This window comes from Pomacea canaliculata, linkage group LG8 (assembly GCF_003073045.1).
Source record: "Pomacea canaliculata isolate SZHN2017 linkage group LG8, ASM307304v1, whole genome shotgun sequence".
NCBI classification, from domain to species: Eukaryota; Metazoa; Mollusca; class Gastropoda; order Architaenioglossa; family Ampullariidae; genus Pomacea; species Pomacea canaliculata.
Window position 1 is genome coordinate 27371028 of NC_037597.1, and position 19536 is coordinate 27390563.

The following is a 19536-nucleotide window of genomic DNA, read 5'->3' on the forward strand; positions in this document are numbered from 1 at the left end:
GAACATACACTACAATCATTTGCAGCATATCTGGAGCTCCAACCTGCCTCCGACATGCCATGAATGCCAGACTCCTCCCATATGCCATACAGACTTTCAGACGTTTCTGGGAGAGACTGAGCTGATGATCATCGTCCTTCTGACCAGCTGACCTCGATGCTGAAATGCTATTATCTGAGTAGTCGTGAAGGGTGAGCTCTAGTTAAACATCCATCTCTTTCTCCCCTCGGTTGTTCTGCGACTCCTTTAGAAGCAATTAAAGCTTCTTACCTCTACCATTCGTTACCTGTCTGTACTTTGACTGAGGAAGCAAAGTTCCCCAAAGACCTTGTGACATCCCCCAGACCCAATTTTTAAATATTTTTTAAGGAAGACAAAAAAGAAAAAGTAAAAGCAGGGATTATTTACAGCCCACTTTTTTTGTTAGTTTTGAAGACCATGACAAAGTGCAAGGTTAGATAATTTGGGGCTGCCTCCCTTGTTAGCACCAGACTTATCGCTCCTGTCTGGGGCTTAGTTGGGGAGATAAATTGGAGTCTATTTCCGGTGCTGTCTTCTCGGTGCATCGCGGTATTTACATCTCACACCACCTCTGTGACCTCGCCGGGTCTTGACGAGAAGATAACTGTATGAGAAGTAGAAGCGACTAGTATTTCTGTACGTACTGAGGGTTCCTGGTAAGATAGTAGTTATTTATGCATGTATGTAAGGAGCAAACACGAAAAACGAAAACGGGAATTTTTCTCCCCTAAAGCGATCGTAATATAAACGGAGGTATAAGTGTTTTACAGGTCTTTTCACAGCCGTGTGGAGTTGTTGCAGAGCAGTCGACGTCCTCAAAGTTGTAGCCACGGTAGTTTCGGTTGTTGTTGTTTTTTAAGCTGCTTCTGTTCATCATGGCTGCAACTACGATTTACAGTAATTTCACAATACAACAAAATACAACACACCTAGCTTCTGCAGGTAATCCAGTGTCGGGGACGGTCGCGATGGTCCTCCTTCCTCAGGTCCACTTGTTTGTTTAAATACCAGACTCTCTACCCATCTTTTGTTGTGGTGGTCGAGGTGTGTGGCGGCGATGTGCTCGGTGCCACTGATCGCTCATGATGCTCCTCATGTTGGTTTTCAGTTCTTCAAAATTATTCCCAAAATTACTCCCGAGGCTACTTTCATATGTAAATGTATACACGCATGCTGATACAAGCACGGCATCTCCATTCCTTTACAGCACGAAATTACTTTCAGGCGGAAGCACTTTCACAAAACCAATAACAGAAAATAAAAAGAAACGAGGAAGTTAAAAAAGAGTTCGAAGAAAGCGCAATCGGTTAAAAGAGGAGTGAGAGATAGGCAAATTGCGAGGACAGAGGAACAACGAGCAAACTAACAAGAGAATCTTTCTCTCTCACACACACACAGACAAGCAGAAAAAGCAGAAAAAGCAGCCATCTGCACACTTCCACTGTTTCGTCAGCTTTACTCATATTTGCTGTGTGTCACCGCGTGAGTCATGCAACCTGGGGAAAACCTTAAGACCACTCCAACACTCGGCAAAGCGACTCAGTTCGTTACGGGTCATGCGCTAGACGGTTAGTGGACCGTGTCGTTATTTGCCACCCCCATCTCCTCCTGTCTTGCTCCTTCTTTGTTTTCCTTCCTTCTGATTTACAGACAACAATCAGGCGGTGCAAACAACTTCAGACGACGTGGGAATCGGGCGGGCAAGTTGGCAAGGACGGAACCCCCAACTAATGGAAGACAGCCAGCCACGAGCTAGATAAGACCGAACACCATCGTAAAATACGTTTGATGTCTTAGCTGGACAGCTGGAGACGGTAACAAGGTTTGAGGACGAGACTGTTAACAGTCGTATTTCCGCCACCCCAGCAAGCATCCCAAGCCTACTAGAGAGGGTGTGGGTGTTAGTATGAGTGTGTGCAAGGTATTTTTTTTATTAAAAAAGATCCTTGAAGAAACTGAGACCTCAGATATCAAACTCTTCACAATAATTCACAAAATTGTAACTTCATCCTTTAACTGTTCCTGCTCACTCCCGCTCCCTCACCCTTTTCACCGGCACGCGCAGACTCATTGTCCAATCCCTTTTACCGATTCACGAACTTCCGATAGGAGAAACCGCCCCTGGGTGCTGATCTTCCAGACTGGTTTGCCTTTTCTAGTTCTGAGCCTCAACAGACGACATCAATGACAGTCGTCGTCAAGCGCCATGGTTGTTTCATCCGGTTGTGCATGTGAACACCAAACAGAACCGCACGATGTTTATACTGTCCAACCAGGACGTGTCAACATGCTCAGGACCTCTCCTAAAAGGAGGAAAGGAGAAACCCAGTGACGTTTATCCAGTCCTGAAAAAAACCTGAATATCGGCCGGAGATTTATGCCTGGACACTCGAAGGCTGGAACTTCCGAGCAATCCCCACATGAAAGACAAAAGAAAGTATACAGAGGCTTGAGGCGCGACAGGGAATTTCCGCTCGCCCCGACCTCGTCTCGGACACAATCGCGAGGGCGAGCACATCAAAAGGTAGCGTCAGCGACGAGGATCACGAGGCGATGAAAGCGAGTGTCACTAAGGCCGTGGCACCACGATGGCCTCGCTCTCGCCTCTGGCTCTCATCGCCCCTCGTCCGATCAAAGTTCTCTCCCTTTAGCTATTGATCGCTATCGATTATCTGAGGGTGGGAGGGAGAGAATTAGTCATGGTTGGCCCTTAGACTAGCAAATGTCCTGCAAAGCTGTCAAACCTTTTGAGTTGTTAACAGTTTTGCACTCGAATGCCATCGCTGTGTCCTGGCGGACAGATACAAGCAGACACGCGGTAAAGATGGATGATGGAATAACTAAATAAACTGAACGTGTAGAGAGAGGTTGTGATGGAGATCAGGAGCTGATAGTGATACTGACAGTGAACAGCTGGGGACGATTAGAAGTATGCATTATACAGGTAATCATCGGGAGAGAGAGAGGGTCTAGACCTGCGGGAAGGCTGATGAAAAAGTGAGATGTTGGTCTTGGCCATTTTTCTAGCAGCTTACCACACACCTCGCCATCTCTAGGATTAAAGGTATGACCATCTCATAACCTGCTTTTTTTTAAAGTTTGTGGAGTGAGGTGTTAGAGACCACACTTTTCTCGGGGCCAGCTGTTTGGACCTGCGGCACACGAGACTCGAACCATCGCACCTATCGGTTTGGACTCAGTCCTTCAATCACTCGTCTCTGCGCTTCCCCACCTAACCATTTCCAGGATTAATCGACTAAAACAAACAAACGAAACAAGTTTTATTTTTGGAAGGGGATGGGGCGAAAGTGATCAACTTTTTTCCTCTATCCAATTCCCACCGCCCTTCTTCCTCGCAATGGCGTGGTATCGATTTTAATCATTTTCACCTCAACCTCACTCAGCGAAAAACAAAGGACGACAGATCGTGCATCGGTTTTTTGTGAGCCATTAATGAGCCATATGCCATCCGATGCATCTTTTGCAATTTAATTTTTGTCCACTCTTTTTTTTTCTCTCTCTCCCTCACCAATCCTCTCACCCCGATTCCCCACCCCCACCCCGCCCTGTCAGACCGTGTCGTCTGCATCGTCACGCCATCTGCCGCCGGTCCTCAGCGATGAGCTCAGCAACCCTACGCCACGGAGCCAGAGATCGATCCATGATACAGAGGTCGCCACGTGCGTTTGCTTCTCGGACTGACCGTATTCTCGTCCTCCCCTGACCGATAAAGTCTGGCTGCTCTCCCCCCCCCCCCCCCGAAGGGAAGAACGTGCGGTGCATGAACGTGCTCATTCGCATTCCCGCGTGCTCCCAGATACCAGCACGTGATCTGCATGTCGTCACAGACGGGTCCGCGGACAACCGTGACGCGCTCTGAGTCATGGGAGCACCGGGGTCAGTAAGAACACATCAGCAGAACCCTTGTCCCAGGGTTCCATTCCTCTACCCTCCCCACTCACAGTAATTGCGCAAAATAACGACAACTCGCAGTAAAAGAGCAGGAACCAGAATGGAGTGTCGCAATCCCAGACAAACATGCACTGAGCTTCAAGTAGCTGGCAAGTGAGCAAATATTATTGCTGTTAATAGTTGTTGTTTTTTTTTATAGAAAAATGAGGATTGAACTTTTTTATGTACCCGTGGATTGATGTCATTTTGTACTAACGACATTGCGAAAGACCGGAGTCAATGGTTCCAGAAAATGGTGATGAAGCGTTGTCCGATTAGCAAGTTCCTGTTTGTCAAGTCACAGACTTCTTTGACACGAATATCGTGAGTTTTTCTGATATTCTGGGAACTGGTGTATGATAACTAAATCCCACTCATTTAAAAAAATAATTTTCGCTCGCATTAGCCTTTAACCTACCCGCCTGATGCCTTTAAAAAGACGACGTGAAAGCAGTTTCAACAGGTCTGGCTTCTGAGGAAAAAAGCTTTCAATTGCATTATTTTTACACAAATCCACTCGCTGTACAGACATGCCAGTCACGGGTGGCTTACCGCCACTGCTTTAGCCTTCCATCACGCGCAGAAAAATGGTCACCTATATATAGTTTAGATACGAGAGAAAAGCCTTTTACATGTACTGTCACTTACAGACACAGGATATATACGTATAATGTTTCGTTACATATGCTGCTATTTGTGGACACAGGGGAAATGGTTATTTATATATATATAGAAGAGAGCGTGTCTGTTATAAGCGAACATGGGTGAATGGTTGTGGGTGATTCAGTCTGTATATCATTTCTGTACAGTGATCATTGGAACGAATCATTGGAAAAGCGCCATATTAATCTTCGTTATTGCTATTATTATAAAGTATAGTGTTTAGATACCAAAGAAATTCATTTCACATATACTGCCACAAAGAAAATAGTTCCCATGAAGCAGTCTGGGTCATTTACGTGCTCCATGAACAAAGAACTTTATAGAAACTGCAAAATGGCCAATCCACAACCTGAAAATCCTGAAAGTGCCATAAGCCTGTCTTTGTTGTGAATACATATACACATATACCGACTGCATCTTTTCTTCAAAAAAAAAAAAGCTCCCAGAGGACCAACATAAACCGTAGTAATAAACCATCGCATTTTTTTTTTTTTTTACTTCGCAATCACATACGATCTACCCTTGGTGGCTGTGCCTGCTGTCGAAGAGGTCTAGCTGGAAGTGAAGGTGAAGGTAAAACGTTCCATAATCTAATGGGAAGTGAACTCAAGGGTCTCCTCGTGTCCTGAGGAAAATCCCGCGCAAAGCAGAATTTAACCTTCTCCTTCAGCCATCTTTACCTTCCCTTATAGTTACCTCTGAGGTATCTAGAGTTTTGTCCCCATGCTCTGGTCCGAGACAGGAATGATAAGGGAAGGGAACATGGTTCTGTGTCTGCGCGCACGCTTTTCACTACGTCGTTATCATGACCCTCGACGGAACGACCCGTGGATGACTTCAAGATTTGTTTATTGGTGTTTTATGCCATGCCAGCAACTAAGGCTATATCATGGCAAGACTTCAAGATGGCAAACAAAAATTAGCGTTTTCCGCAGGACAAAAAAAAAAAAGGACATTTCACTCCACCTCAGGACAAAGAGGACACGTGTACCAGGGTCGCCAATCGAAAGGCTAAGTTGAGTAATAAAAGGCCCACTTAATGAATAAGGCGGCCGCCAAGATCGCACAAGCCCCTTGCGACGAGGCGCCCCGACATGATGGAAAGGTCAGCCAACGCACGGAGCTAGCAGTTAGTAGCGCGCCCGACCACCGCGGTTTCGGAGATGGCTCCTGATTGGTCCTTTCATTAGCCTGCCAATCACAACGATCGGCGCGGCTCTACGGCAGCTCGCCTGTAATCAGATTCATTTCCGGCGCACGGCAGGGGCTGACGCTAGAAAAACAAGCTAAATCTTTTCAACTGCCACGATTATTCGCGTGACATCATACAGGGAAAAAAATAAATAACGTTTTATATTGTATGTATTGCACCTTTCAAACCCCTACTTCAAAGGATTCTTCTCTCTGTGTATGTGTGCGTGAGGGAGAGAAACACATAGACATAGATAAAAGAGAGTGGGAGGCGATGAAAGCTCTCTCAAAAACAAAATAGACAGTAAATGTTACATCGATTAGCTTCCTCCCCACCGCTTTAACTAGCATTTCGAACATTCTGGAGGACTAATGGCGCTAGACACTGTGGGGCTCAAAGCAAGGCTACAAAGACGCCAACGCCAGAAGCTGAGTGGACGTAAGCGACGAGGACTCTTGTTTCCAGTGCAAGGAGTTCACCGCTCCTGAAGTGCGGCGAAGCTCATCATCGTCCTGCTGTGCGGCGAAGCTCATCATCGTCCTGCTGTTCAAGGAGGTGGGCGTCATCTGCCTTCTGACAGCATAACGAGCGCTGATACACTCTTCAAAAGAAGCCGCACTGGACGAACTAGGCAGCTTTGACCTTGTAGGTTTGCTGGTCAAAGGAAAGAGAAGTCTGCGGAGTCGTTTATTTTTCCCTTTAACCGACCTGAGCTCTGCTAATTGCACCGAAAGGTTCCTAAGTCATGGTGTAAAACCCTTCTTCATGTGCTCATGACAACGAAACTGACAGGTGCACACCTTGGGATTCGCACCACGCCGGTCCCGGCTATAGGCGACTGTCACGTTTCAGTTCGCATAGTATGTGCTTACCGAGACCAAGGAATATACTGTAGCCGAGACACCCCAAGACGGACTCTTGGCAATGTAACTATCCTATGATAAAACAGCCCTCAAGGTCATCCTTTGAATTCTACTAACTTAGGGCAGTAGGGGTTTGACATACTTCAACGAACAAGTATAAACGCGTTCAATCGGCATTGTTATCACATTTTTATGGCGACTGATGAGGTCGCGACCCTTTCATGCCCACCTAGGCATGCTAAAAATCTCTTTATAATCTTTATCGCGACAACTGTTCCTAAACACAAGGAACTCCAGCACCATAAGAAGAATGAAACTGCTTTGCGCAGTGATTGCACGACTTCGTGCTCATCCTCATTTGACCTTTGACTGGTATCGGTTGTACAAGGATAGACGCAGCAGCTGGCAAGGCCTGCCACTCCTGTCCTGGGCGATAGTGAACAGGTACCGTACAGGACGATCAAGCCCCTCCTTTCCGTTTGAAGCCAGTTTTTCCTCTGGCCACCACGGGGTTGACAGACCTCAAAGGTACCTTGAAGGACAGTTTTCGACAAGTGTCGGGAAGGGACACGTGGCCAGACCAGACCAGCTTGATTGTTGCAAGTAGGGGATCCCGATGTGCTACAAGTGTGGCGACTATACTTCGTAGGAAGCCTTTGGTATTATGTTTTCCGTGCGAGATCCGCAGCAGCTTCCTCGGGCACTTGGCCTCAAATGCCAAGATTCTCCTCTCGGTAGCGGTAAGTAGGGTCCACGTTCCACACCCGTAAACCTGGATCGGTACAACTAAAGACATACATGTTGTACTTTGTAGTGAACCTGATGTTATGGCTACAACAGACCCTGTCCAGCCTAGCCATTGCCGCGGTTGCTGTTGTGATCCACATCGGGAAACCTGTCGTGGCACTGCCGTTATTGGAGAAGGTGACTCCCAAGCACTTAAAGCTGCTGACCTCTTCGAGCCGTATCTTGTTCATGCAGGTGACTTTCCTCCCTTCATACCCCGTACCGCTCTTTCGGCCACATCCCGAAGGACTGGGGTTTGCAGGATTGTTCGTTCTAGCCTGTCTCTCTCGAAGGATGCTACAGTCTGTCTCCTGCTGGAAGTTGTACAGGTCATTGCAGTATCCAGTCCATCGATTGAGTACAGCAACGAGCTTTCTGTGAGAAAGCGGGGATTGCTGTCTTCGATGACTGAGGTCTTGTGTTGACCTGTATTTTTGAGGGTCCTTAGTAGTTGGCAGGCCTTTTTGCTATCGCCCTGTGCCATTCCCTCCTTTATAGTCCGGCATTAGCTCTCAATCCAGTTTTTTCTAGCTCTCTTCATCCCTTTCCAGATCGCAAGTCACTTTTTGTACTTAAAAGCTGCTTCGGTTTTACTTTTTCTATCTTTAAGGCCCTCCTTTGTTCATATGATGTCGTTTGTTTTGAAACCCTAGCACTTCCTGGGCTGTTTATAGTAGCACGTCTTTGATGTTTTCAGAGAGGCTGTCTACATCACGGTCCACCACGTCCTGTGTGGCGAATTTACCTCCATCTTTGGCTTTGAAGATTTCAGGAACGTTTGGGTCACGTATTCTCCAAATCAAAGTGAATTCGGGGGATGTCTGAGCGGAGCTTTGTCCTCAGTTTCAGTTTCAGGCTCGCTAAGACAAGGTCATGGTGACTGCATACGTCAGCACCTGGATGTGTCCTCTTCCTGGCAGCAGGATGGAGTTGATTTGGATATGGACCAATTTATCTGGCGACTTCCATGCGGCCGCCCTCGACTTTTTGTGGGGATGTAGAGTGTTAGGAGTCGATGAATTAGCGCGAATTCTAGAAATCTGAGACACCGGTCGCTAATTTCACCAATGTCCAATTTACCCACCTTTTCTGGTTATTGCTTGGAGGCGTTAAACCAACCTTGGCGTTCCAGTCATTAAGGACAACGAGGAGGTCCTTTCTTGGGTGCTGCTTTTATAACCTCATCTATTTGTTGATAAAACTTCTCCACTTCGTTGTCTCCATGCATGGAGGTCGGCGCCTATACTTGGACAATGGTGACAATGGCAGAGACGCGGATGGATACGAGCCAGCTGGATATGGGTGTACAGCTGATGACCAATCTCATGTCTGGCGTCCTCCCCACAGTACCAGAGTGTGTGAGTCTCGTCAGAGGCTGCCTCCCCAAATCTTGGCCATCTGATCCCCTCCAGTCCGATAATGTCCCTCCGGACCCGTTCTAGCTCATGGATGAGTTGTTTTACTTTGCCGAGCTGGTATAATGTTCAGACGTTCCGCGTGCCAGCAAATTTCTTTTTTTTTATAATTTTGGTTTAGGTAGTATCTCTTACGCCTGTCTGATGCTGGAGGTCACGGGTCACTAACTTGATTTCGCATCGACTGTTCTTTTGCGTGTAACCATCGAAAGGCAAGTTTTATCTCATTTTGACAAATGATTTGATTCGTCTGACTCCTCGTCGATATGTTTTTAGGTTTGTCGCGTAGGAGGCTAGGATACTGCCCGTGGGGAGAGAGTGTGGTGGCGCCTGTATCAGTGAAGCAGACTATCGAAAGAACTGGTAAGCCAGCATTGCGGCGCCTGGTTGTAACACTGACTGTCAGGGTTTGCTAGCGTTTCTTACTCTACTCTTACGACCACCACACTGGGTCCATCTCGCTATAAGGTGTAAACTCTCGTATTCTTTGATCGCCTTATTTAAAGGCATAGTAGGGTGGGCACTTTTTAATATTATTGCTTTAACTCTTGAGTGAACCCCGTGTTTCCTTTCTCGAGATACACGCCAACCAACATCACCATGCACAGAAAGAGATCTCACTCCTTGCTCTCTCATTAAAATAATGTCTCAGGTCTCCTGTTGGTTGTAGACTTGACAATGTATCCTTACTATCCTGATGTCTGTGCTGTTGACCTGAGAGCACACTGATGTCTGTAGGAGTGTATATCGAGAACGGATGGAGAAGATCTCTCGATTTAGGGGAACGCTATCTTGGGGAATAGTATCTGGGGAAATAGTATCTCGCACTGAGCTTTATCCAGTCAGGAGAGAGATGTTCTCTCCTAGGCCTGCATGTTACTGAATACGACCTTGACGCGAATTACAGTCATTTTTTAAAACCTGATACTCTCGATAAGCTCTCCATGGACGCCCACCCAGCCAGTCAGTCAGCTCGGTCTGACGGTTTCCAGAGGCTGCCGGTGATCTTTCCGCCACGGTCAGCAGACCCCCGACCTCCAGCCTACCTGGCGCCGACTAGCGGCCATGTTGCTGCCAAAGCCACGTCGTCAAACGCCTGCGGCACAACGCTGAGCACTAATCAACCTTCGCTTCATGCACCATTACAGCAAATTGCACGGACAGGAGCCTGAGGGCAGCTCACTTTCGCAAGAGAGAAGGCGGCGTCTGAAAGGCTAGCTGGACTAGGATGCCATTCGGAAAGTTGATGCGCTCCTGCATCTCGAAGCGGAGGTCATGTTGCTTTCAAGTGACACAAGCCGAGCAGCTGACTCCCCACCCGCCACCCCTCTTCCAACCTTATAAACTGAACAAGGGCCTTGCTTCCTACCCCACTCAAACCTCCATTGGCCTATCGCATAAACCAAACCAATACATGCCGCAGAAAACCTCTTGATCGAATTTTAACTCAAAATTCAGCTCGTTATGAAGGAAATGAGTTTTTCGTCACAGCTTTGGAGCTTTTCAAGCAGGATGATTACTGGTCACGTGATATTTTTTCCTTCCCTGACGGCAACATTCTGTGTGCACCAAAATTGTGCTTTTTGCGGAATGGAAACCGAAGATTCGGGAACTTGACACTTTTTATTTGTTTCTGTGCTCTTTTTTTTATTTTTTTATTTTTTTTTATTTTTTTTTTTTTTGTAAGGAGTAGCTGGATAGTTCTATATTTTAACATATCATGGTCAATATCAACGATCTCGAAGCATGAGGCGTATTCACATTTTTCAAAAATGCAGATTAAAACTCCGGTCTTCAAAGCCCCGTAAATTGCAAGCGAAACGATCAGGTTTCCGAAAAAAATTATATCTTGCAATAAAATGAATCCTCGAGTGAGAAGGTTTGATTAGATGCATGGATCATAGGACGAAACCTCTCGAGTGGAGTATTTTTATTGCAATGTCTTACCATAAATTATTTAAGTTCATCATTAAATGTTACATATGCCTGTAAAGTATTTGTTAACATAGTGTTATGCAGGCTTCAGATGCTATGCTTTTTTTAAAAAAAAAACTGTATCCGCCAGTACGCGAAGATTCCCTGTCGGACGTAACCTTTGAACTCTTCACTTGTATTCTGCTTGTGAGAGTGTTGCTTCTTGAAATCAATACCCTTTCCTTCTAACATGAATCTTGCATTTATCTAAAGATTATTCAGCATGTAAAAGTAATTACGTGTAAAAGCGGACGTTGAATAAGTTGATCAATGTTTGTCGCGAGTTCATTGTATGGTGTGAATATTGGACGCGCTTAACCTCGAGACGGCCACCATCTAACTCCACAGCAAAAAAATGTACGAAGCAAATCTCTAAAACTAATAATACTGGTGGCTACATGTTGTACTGAATACAACAACTCCATCATAAAAAGACACAATCGCACAACCGAAAAGCATGTCAGTAAAGTGATTAAAAATGAAATTCCAGATCAACAAACAGTTATGCGATGCATTAACCTTCAAATGTTAAAAAGAGACTGGAAAAACACGACGGAGATGTATTCAAAATAAAGTTTAATTAACACGTCTATGGTCAGAGTGGATCACGTCAAAAGGCCCAATTACTCTCTACCACCACCAATCCACCATCCCGCAAGCGCGAGAGAGCTAGGTACACATGCATTAAGAATGCTAAAAAGTAAAGGGTGCATGCAGAAATAAAACAGCCTCCACGCATCCAACCCAACACAAACACACACACGCGCAGGTACCTAAGCATTCTCTCTCATATACGAGCACGCATTCCACAAATGTCACTGTACCTGACTGATCCTATTAAAGCCATACTGCTTGAAGCGCTCGTCGTACAGCGGAAGTGACGCGCGCGCGATGTAGAAAGGCTCCCACGGGTCCGTCCACTCTACGGTGTAGCCAACCCTGAACCCCGCGCTCTCGCCCAAGTCTCGCCACCTCTCGTAGTCCGTGGGCCGCTGGCACTTGCCGCACACCTCCTGGTAGAAAGGCCGCACGGCCCCAGCGCTCCACTCCTGCAGCAGCGCCCCTTTGCTGGGTGGCAGGGCGGCGCCATCTTGGATCTCGAAGGAAGGCACAACGTAGGCGGTCCTCCCGGCGGCGGACCGCGTCTTGTTCTCCATCTCCTCCCGGTCCTGCAGCTTCTGGAAGCCAGCCCGCAGGTCGTGGGAGGGCAGCATGTCTACGTCCACAACCAAGACGTAGCGAGTCTGTACGTAGTTGATGGCCAGGTTGCGCAGCAGGTTGTGCGGGTACTCCAGGCCCTCCGTCGCATAGTTCCGTTGTCGCGAGGGTTGAGCGAAGGATAGGGTGGCGTTAGAGGCAGTGCACAGGGACCGGGACTCCACAGCCCGAGCCAGGCCGTCCAGGTCGCGGGGCAAGCGGCTGATGGGGAACGCCAGGTGGAAGGTGACATACTTGTAGACGTCGTCGTAGCAGAAATGGTGATGCAGGATGCTGGTCACCGCCGCCGGGAAGTCCTCGTCATTGGTGAAGACGGCCACGGAGACGGGACCCTTCCAGCGGGCGCTCAGCTCCACCAGGTGGGGCAGGTGGTGCGAGGAGCACTGCGTGACCAGCGTTACGTCATGCGCGTTCTGCAGCACTACATGTTCTGAGGTCAGAAAGTTGTCCAGGACGTGGTAGGTGCCGCTTTTGTCCAGCCTGCAAGAGAACAAGTCCACAAAAGAACTCAGTAACAATGACATACACTCCCGTTCTTTCATAATTCCACTGAAGGATTTTTAACAAGACGACAAAAAAAAAAAAAAAAAAAAAAAAGGAAAATGTCAATTATATTTACCAGTGAAGGAGACAGGCAAACAGGAAGAGAAACTTGCAGACAGCACGTAAAAAAGACACAAAAGATGGACAGGCAAACTTGCAGAGAACAATCAGACCACACAGAAACGACAGACAGACAGGTATGTAAAAGAAACAAAAAGAAACAAAGAAAAAAACACAAGTAACAACAGACGCTATAGAGAGCGGAGCGAGAGAAACATGTAAAGGAAAACGAAGTATGCGTCCTCATCAAAACCAAGCAAAAGATGCTTGACCTTTGACAGGAGCTACAGCCTACCTGTAGGCGTTCTTGACACGCTCGTGCATGTCCTCGATGACAGCCTTGACGCTGCGACCCTGCAGCTGTCGCCCGACCCCGGGGCCCGCCATACCCCCGCCACCACCTACACCAGCTCTCTGCGAGACCTCCCGCGCCTCCAGCCGCGACAGCAGCGCCATGTGGATCAGCTGCAGCAGCACCACCGTCAGCACCAGCACCACGATCACCCGCCCCAAGCGAAGCCGCTGCCAGCTGGCCAGTCTCATGACGTCACGTCGGCCCTTGCGTTGCGTCACTACGTCGCTCCAACGTTGCCGCGTCAACCGCGACCTTTCGTCGACGAGTCACAGGCAGCGTGCCTTTTGATGGGTCAAGGCAAGCTCATGTCATGTTGCAGCACGAACACCGTGTCCAGTATAAACCTCGGCTCGTTCACAAGTCTGGGGAGGGGGAAGGGGAGTCGACGATGCTGCCACACCTACGGGCAAAGAGAAAAAAACGAATATGCAATGGGCTACATCCTCCTACACCTTGCTCAAGGGGTGAAAGGGTAAGGGAGTCTCGACTCCGCTGTCAGCTCCACTCAGACATAAAGACAATGTTTGTCTCCATAGCAGCTGCGTCACTTCCTCCACAGGACGTTAGTAATCCCACAAGGCGCCGCACACGAGCGAGATAAAAGCTGAAAAAAAAATTAACGACATGCAGAAGGCACAGCAATAAATAAATAGCAACTGTGATCAAGGCAGTTAAAAGAATATGCGAGTTTTATTGTAAAACACATAAAAACAGCCAGGAGAGAAAATTGTTTGACAGAAGATAAGCTGCTCTTGCAATACAACAGATTAGCGATGGCATATCTGAGAATCCTTTAAGGGTTTTTAGTTCTCTCTCCTCTTGTTCTTTACCCCACCACTCCCAGAGAGTTTCCAACGGCACAAAAACTTCATGAAGCGAGAAAAAGAGAGAAGAGAACATACAAGACGGTTGCAGAAAAAGCTACACGCTTTCGTTTTCTCCACCCGCCCCCTACTGCTCACACGCACATCGGAGAGATGGTGAGAAAGAGAGGAAAAGCAACAGTTGAAGCATCTCAATAACGGTAAAAGCAAATAAACAAGCAAAAAATCTCCTCAGCTCCAAGTCAGCCCACGTGACTTGCGACCTGAACTTGCTGCGAGGGATATCTGCAAAAACTGCTCCTACACTGTGACAAAAAAGGGCTGAATAAGCAATATTTTATGTGGAGAATTAGACAGTTTCTCCCGCTCAAAACAGTTTTTGCTCCCTCATCTACTCTTTCCACAACACGCCAGATAATGAGATCTGACGCGGGCAAACAAAATCCATTTTGTGCACACTGCCCGCTGCGGACTTCCGGTTAGCGTAAAAGAGGTGCGCACTCTTACGACATCTTGCTGCTGACAGTTTCACGGGGTCTCGGGAGGATGAACCTCCCGCCAGCTTCCAGAAGATAACAAAGTTTATGAGGGATATCACCTGCATGCACCCTGCCTCGTTTCCGCGACCCACCAATGCCAGGCCTCTTGAGTCTGTTTCTTTTAAAAGTATAATATTTAAAAAATAAACACCTAATTAATCTACTGGTCCACACGTTCGGATTCTTCCGGTGCCGAGGTGCACATGCGCAGTCATGCCTGGATAAACAAAGTGTGGGTAAGTGGAAGGCGAAAAATGCAAGCATTTCTTCCACAAGGCAGCAGTCATGTAATAATGGACGTGTAGAGGTGGACTGCTGTCTGTCTGCCAAGACCAACATTTGCGAAGTTCTCCACTGTTAGTCTCGGCGAGCCTAAACAAAGAATGTGACTAAACCGGAAGCTTTGAACAAACATGCCTCGTTTTAGTAGTTAATCTGAAATGTGAATAAACCGGAAGCTTTATACACAACTGCCTCGTTTTAGTAGTTAACTGGAAAAAATCGTCTGCCAGCAGTCCAGTAATACAAGTTCGTGATGTAAGCAAGCAAAAAAAAAAAAAAAAGTGGGATTATAGCTCACATGGGCTGGGGTAAATTTTAAATGTTATAGATAAACACGCTCTTAAGTGACGGGAGGATAACAACGAGCAGGTGCCGTGTGGTAAGGCCTAGAGATGCCATCTGAGCGGTGGATCAAAATGCCACCAGCTGTAACCTGTCTATCAATGGTCATGTCTGCGGTGACAATGATGTTGGTTTCGCCCATTTTGATGTGCTTGGGCGGACTGATGAGCGATGATTGCTTTCTTCTTCTCGAGCATAAGATGGCTTCCGTTTTATCATCGCGTGAGTTTAAAAACAAACCGGAATGGTTTGCGTTTAATGCAGATATCGGTAGTTGTATGCGATATAAACCTAACCTGTAAATGTTAGCCTCCAAAACCTATTCGTTAATTAATTATCCGCTAGCAAAGCACGCGATTCGTACCTGCAATTAACGAGAGCTGATAACAGTGGACTACGTCACATTTACGGTGTACTACGTCACTCTAGTGCACCATTCACAAAGTTACCAGCAGTCAACACCAATCAGAGAGAGAATGCGCGACAGTTTGGATTATTCGGACGTTGAAAGTTTGCAGACTGTCAGCATAATCCGAACCACGGAGTTACATTACATTATAATTCTCCGTGATCCGAACTGTCGCTCATTCTCTCCCTCTGTCTGGTGTTGACTGCAGGCAACCTTGTGAATGGTGTACCAACGTGACGTAGTACACTGTGTGGTGTTGACTGCTGGCGACCTTGTGAGTGGTGTACTAGCGTGACGTAGTACACTGTTGTCACCGCTCGTTGATCGCAGGTGCGAGTCGTAGCGGATAATTAACGGATGAGTTTTGAAGGCTGAAATTTACAGATTAGTTTTATATCGCCTATATATATACTAATATCTTTTAAAAAACCGAAAACTTTTCAGGTTCGTCTTTAACTTTGTTTTACCAATGGACGTCACTAATATGGCAGGGTCAGACTCAGCTGGCATGGTAGAACAGTGCAGCTACGTGTCATCATCATATTATGATTAGTGAGACTGAATGAATGGTGAAAGTGGTTGGGTGTATAAAATTAAATACTGAGCCTTGGAGGATCCCGCAAGAAAGTGAAGCATGGCGTGATGTTTGACCGTTGACGACTGAGCCTGTCAGGAGTTAAACCACTCGAGTGCGGATCCACAAATTCTGTACAGGATGTGACGTCTGTGAAGAAGAACAAAGCAGTCCATTGTGTCAAATGCAGCAGACAAGGAGTTTAAGGCAGAAAACTTCACCACTGTCGAGGGCAGATACTATGTTTGTGGTTATTTTAATGAGAGTAGTTTGGGAACGGTGTAAAGGTCTATATGCCGACTGAGCCTGAGGGAGGAGGTGGTGCTGTGTCCAAACTACTTTCTCTAGTATCTTCGAAAAGACAAGTTGGGAACTAGACGGTGTAACAATTCAAACTCGCTCTTGACACAAGGCAAGTGCAAACAGTCTGCAATCGTCTGCTAACAAGTCTTTTCGTCTGACAACAGACTGGCATCAGCTCCTGACACCAACAGACTGACGGCATCTCAAAGCGTCCACATGTGGGCATCGGACGGTAATAACAGATTTTCCAAGGTTGAAAATCGATGAAAGTCCCCGAGTCTGCCGCACCCTCAGGATGCGTAGATTGTGGCTACTAGACAAACTGACGCCTTAGTTCCACAACCTGCACACAAGCGAGTGCGTGCGTGAGTGCGTGACTGAAGAACGATGAAATAAGAGACGACACAAAGAGATGAGTGTACCGTGCAAGCTTTGCGATCAGGCGCGATGCTGGATGACAAAGCAAAATCTTTCAGCTTTCACCGAAACAAAGAGCCCAGGCTGCATACCGTTTGTTGGAGTGACAGGCATTTCAAGCTTGTCGGCCCATCAGCCAATCTCAGCGGCAAGGGATGAGGTTTCAACTAAAAACATTCCTCAAAGCAGCCGATGAAAGGCCATTACCCCAAGCAGCCACGTGCGTCGGTACCCGCCTTAGCTGTAGATGTAACATATCCTACCCAACATCTGGTGCAGAGGACAACGCAGCTCAAGTTCAGCCTGCACTGACAGAACCGTGGATGCATGTTCTATGCTAAACATCGAACGTGGCTACGTCCTGTATGCTAAAGTGTCGGTTCCAACAGGATGCCAGTAACTACCTGTGTTTGGTGTTGAATGTATTGTCTAAAAGGTACAGATAGAAGCTCCATAGTTTACTGGCCAAAGGATCAGTGGTGAGTGGTTCAACGTGTGTAGGGCAGGGCATATGCAAGACGAACACTGCTTCTCTTAATCTCCCTCAAAAATTTGGTGATGTTGATCGTCGTCATCGTCTGCAGACAGCAGCATCACGTGTATTTTTGGTTCGCTTTCTACGTTTCATACACACTGCTGTTAAGCTATTCATTGCGACATTCCGCTCCAACGTTTAGTGTACTAACCACCAGTAACCAGAGCTCACTACCACCCACGTCCGGTATTGCTTCGTGAAGAGTGCACAGCATCGCTAAATCCTCGATACAGGTCTTCATCTCCCCTCTACGGCCGTGGATGTGACAACGTAGTGGTGCAGGCCCACCCCTAGTTGCGCGGTTCTGTTTATCTAGCAAAGGTCACGAAGATATTGTATAATACATGTACAGATACAGCGCGGAGGAAACAGCACTCCGTCTCCTGTCCCTACCCCCCAGCCACAACAACGCCTGTGAAGGCGAAAAACGCTGGCTACCAGAGGCCCGGTCGTCACTTCTGGAATATCATGAATGGTGAGCAGCAGTGAGCGTCCAGTGAGCGGCACATGCGTGCACCCGGCCCCAAAGTTCCAACTGACCACATTTTACTAGCGACAGAACAAAGTCACTGAACCAGCTGAACAAATCGTAGACTGCTGAAACAAGCAATCAATGATGAGAATGCAATAGTTGTAAAGTAAACCTGATTCAAAGACTAATACACAAAACAGAAGAAACTGGGACTGTCGGCAAAAGCCCACTCAGTGTGACAGCGGCTGGCCACGCCATTATTTCAACTCTTCGTGGAATGAGCTTATTAGACAGGTCACACACTTCACTGAACGATTTGTCTTCCATCCCCCGCCACTCAAAACTCTCAGCAGTAATGTCAATATGTTGTGCAAGAAAGTACATGTACACCTCTCTCTCACACAGACACATTAACCACGGACGTAACACAAGTTCGTGCATTAACAATCAACTCATCGGATGAAAGCTCGACGCGATGGCTGAAGATTAACACCGACACTGACGATTCAAATATTAACCACCTGCTTCTTGACACCTACACGACAATATATGACACCAATCACAACCATTTCAAAACAAGAGGTTTGTAATACTTTAAGAATCTTGTGGCCTTCCAACTTGAAACAATCATAAACACCTGCATGATTTCGATGCGCTATACAAGTTGGGAGGTAAGGCTCAACAGAAAACTTAGAGAAGAACCGAGAGTGCACACATTATCCACACATGGTACACATCAGTCACGTCTTGTCGAGTTTTCTATCTCCTGCGGATTTTTAAACTACGAAAGATATGCCTCTGTCCTTTTTTTTTTTTTACATTATACAATGATTTTTTTAAACGCTATTCGATACCTCAATCACGAGTATGATAAATCCAGCGCTTAATCCCACATCTCTTCGTGATGGAGTCACAATCAATATTCGTTACTCCCTCTCCGACCCCCGACCCCCACTTTTTCCAATTTAAAAAAAAAAGAAAAAGCTCAGACTATTCATCTCGACTCTTGTCATTCCTTGACCTAGAAGATGATAGTTTTGGAGGATGAATTCTACTGTACCTATGCAGAACGAAATGTAAGACACCTTCACTTCTCAAACTAAGTATCGTTTCCCGCAAATAAATTACTCGAAAATTCTGGCACCCACATTGTCAGGCTGCGCTTGTCACGACTGCAGCATTCTGACAACACTGGTGTGTATGCGTGATCCTCTCAAACTACACACAGTCTTAGCAACGCATGACTTGTGTCTACGATGGGGATTCAAATGTTACGTGGCTACGCGCTGCACAGATGCTCGTATCCTCCAAACACGTGCAGCCAAACTTTCCCACGCTCTGTAACCTGCACACGCCGAGGTCCCAGTCAGGTACTTATCTGCAACTCCAGATACGTCTTCGCTGTTAAAAATCGCGATACAGCCACTCAGGCGCCTTTCGATGCTAAAACAAACTATTAAGAATCTACAGTAAGTCATCTCTCACCTTCAAGCAAAATATCCTGGCATGTACCGGTATTTGGAGCCTTGTGCCACTTCAAGAAGCGATGGACTGTCCAAGAGTCTGCAGGCTGCTCAGTGCACGTAGCAGCGTGTGAGAAAGTTTCCACAAAACCAGATTCTGGACGCACAGAGAAAATCTCAAACCAGTTTTAGACCGTAAACATCAAAGTAAACACAAACGACTCGATAGCACCATACTGTGTCACTGAACTGCAGGCAAATGCTAACAAGCACACACGCAGCTTGCACACTGGCAAACCGCATGAATTTTTATTTTGATAGTTTACTTCCGGTAA

At 46.8% G+C, this 19536-nt stretch overlaps 1 protein-coding gene across 3 annotated transcripts in view; it reads right to left on the reverse strand.

Annotated features, from left to right (window-relative positions):
• The window catches only part of LOC112569737 (beta-1,4-glucuronyltransferase 1-like), a 90050-nt gene extending 70538 nt beyond the window's left edge, over nucleotides 1–19512 (reverse strand). The window contains exons 1-3 of one of the 3 annotated variants that reach the window (XM_025247605.1): nucleotides 19224–19510; nucleotides 12982–13441; nucleotides 11690–12563 (exon numbers count right to left, since the gene is read on the reverse strand). In XM_025247605.1, coding sequence (XP_025103390.1) covers nucleotides 11690–12563; nucleotides 12982–13229 — 1122 coding nt within the window. In that variant the 5' untranslated portion in view covers nucleotides 13230–13441; nucleotides 19224–19510. Of the gene's footprint in view, nucleotides 1–11689; nucleotides 12564–12981; nucleotides 13646–19223 lie in introns of all 3 variants that reach the window. The other 2 variants (XM_025247604.1, XM_025247607.1) reach the window with 2 other exon arrangements.
• Nucleotides 19513–19536: the final 24 nt, after the last annotated feature.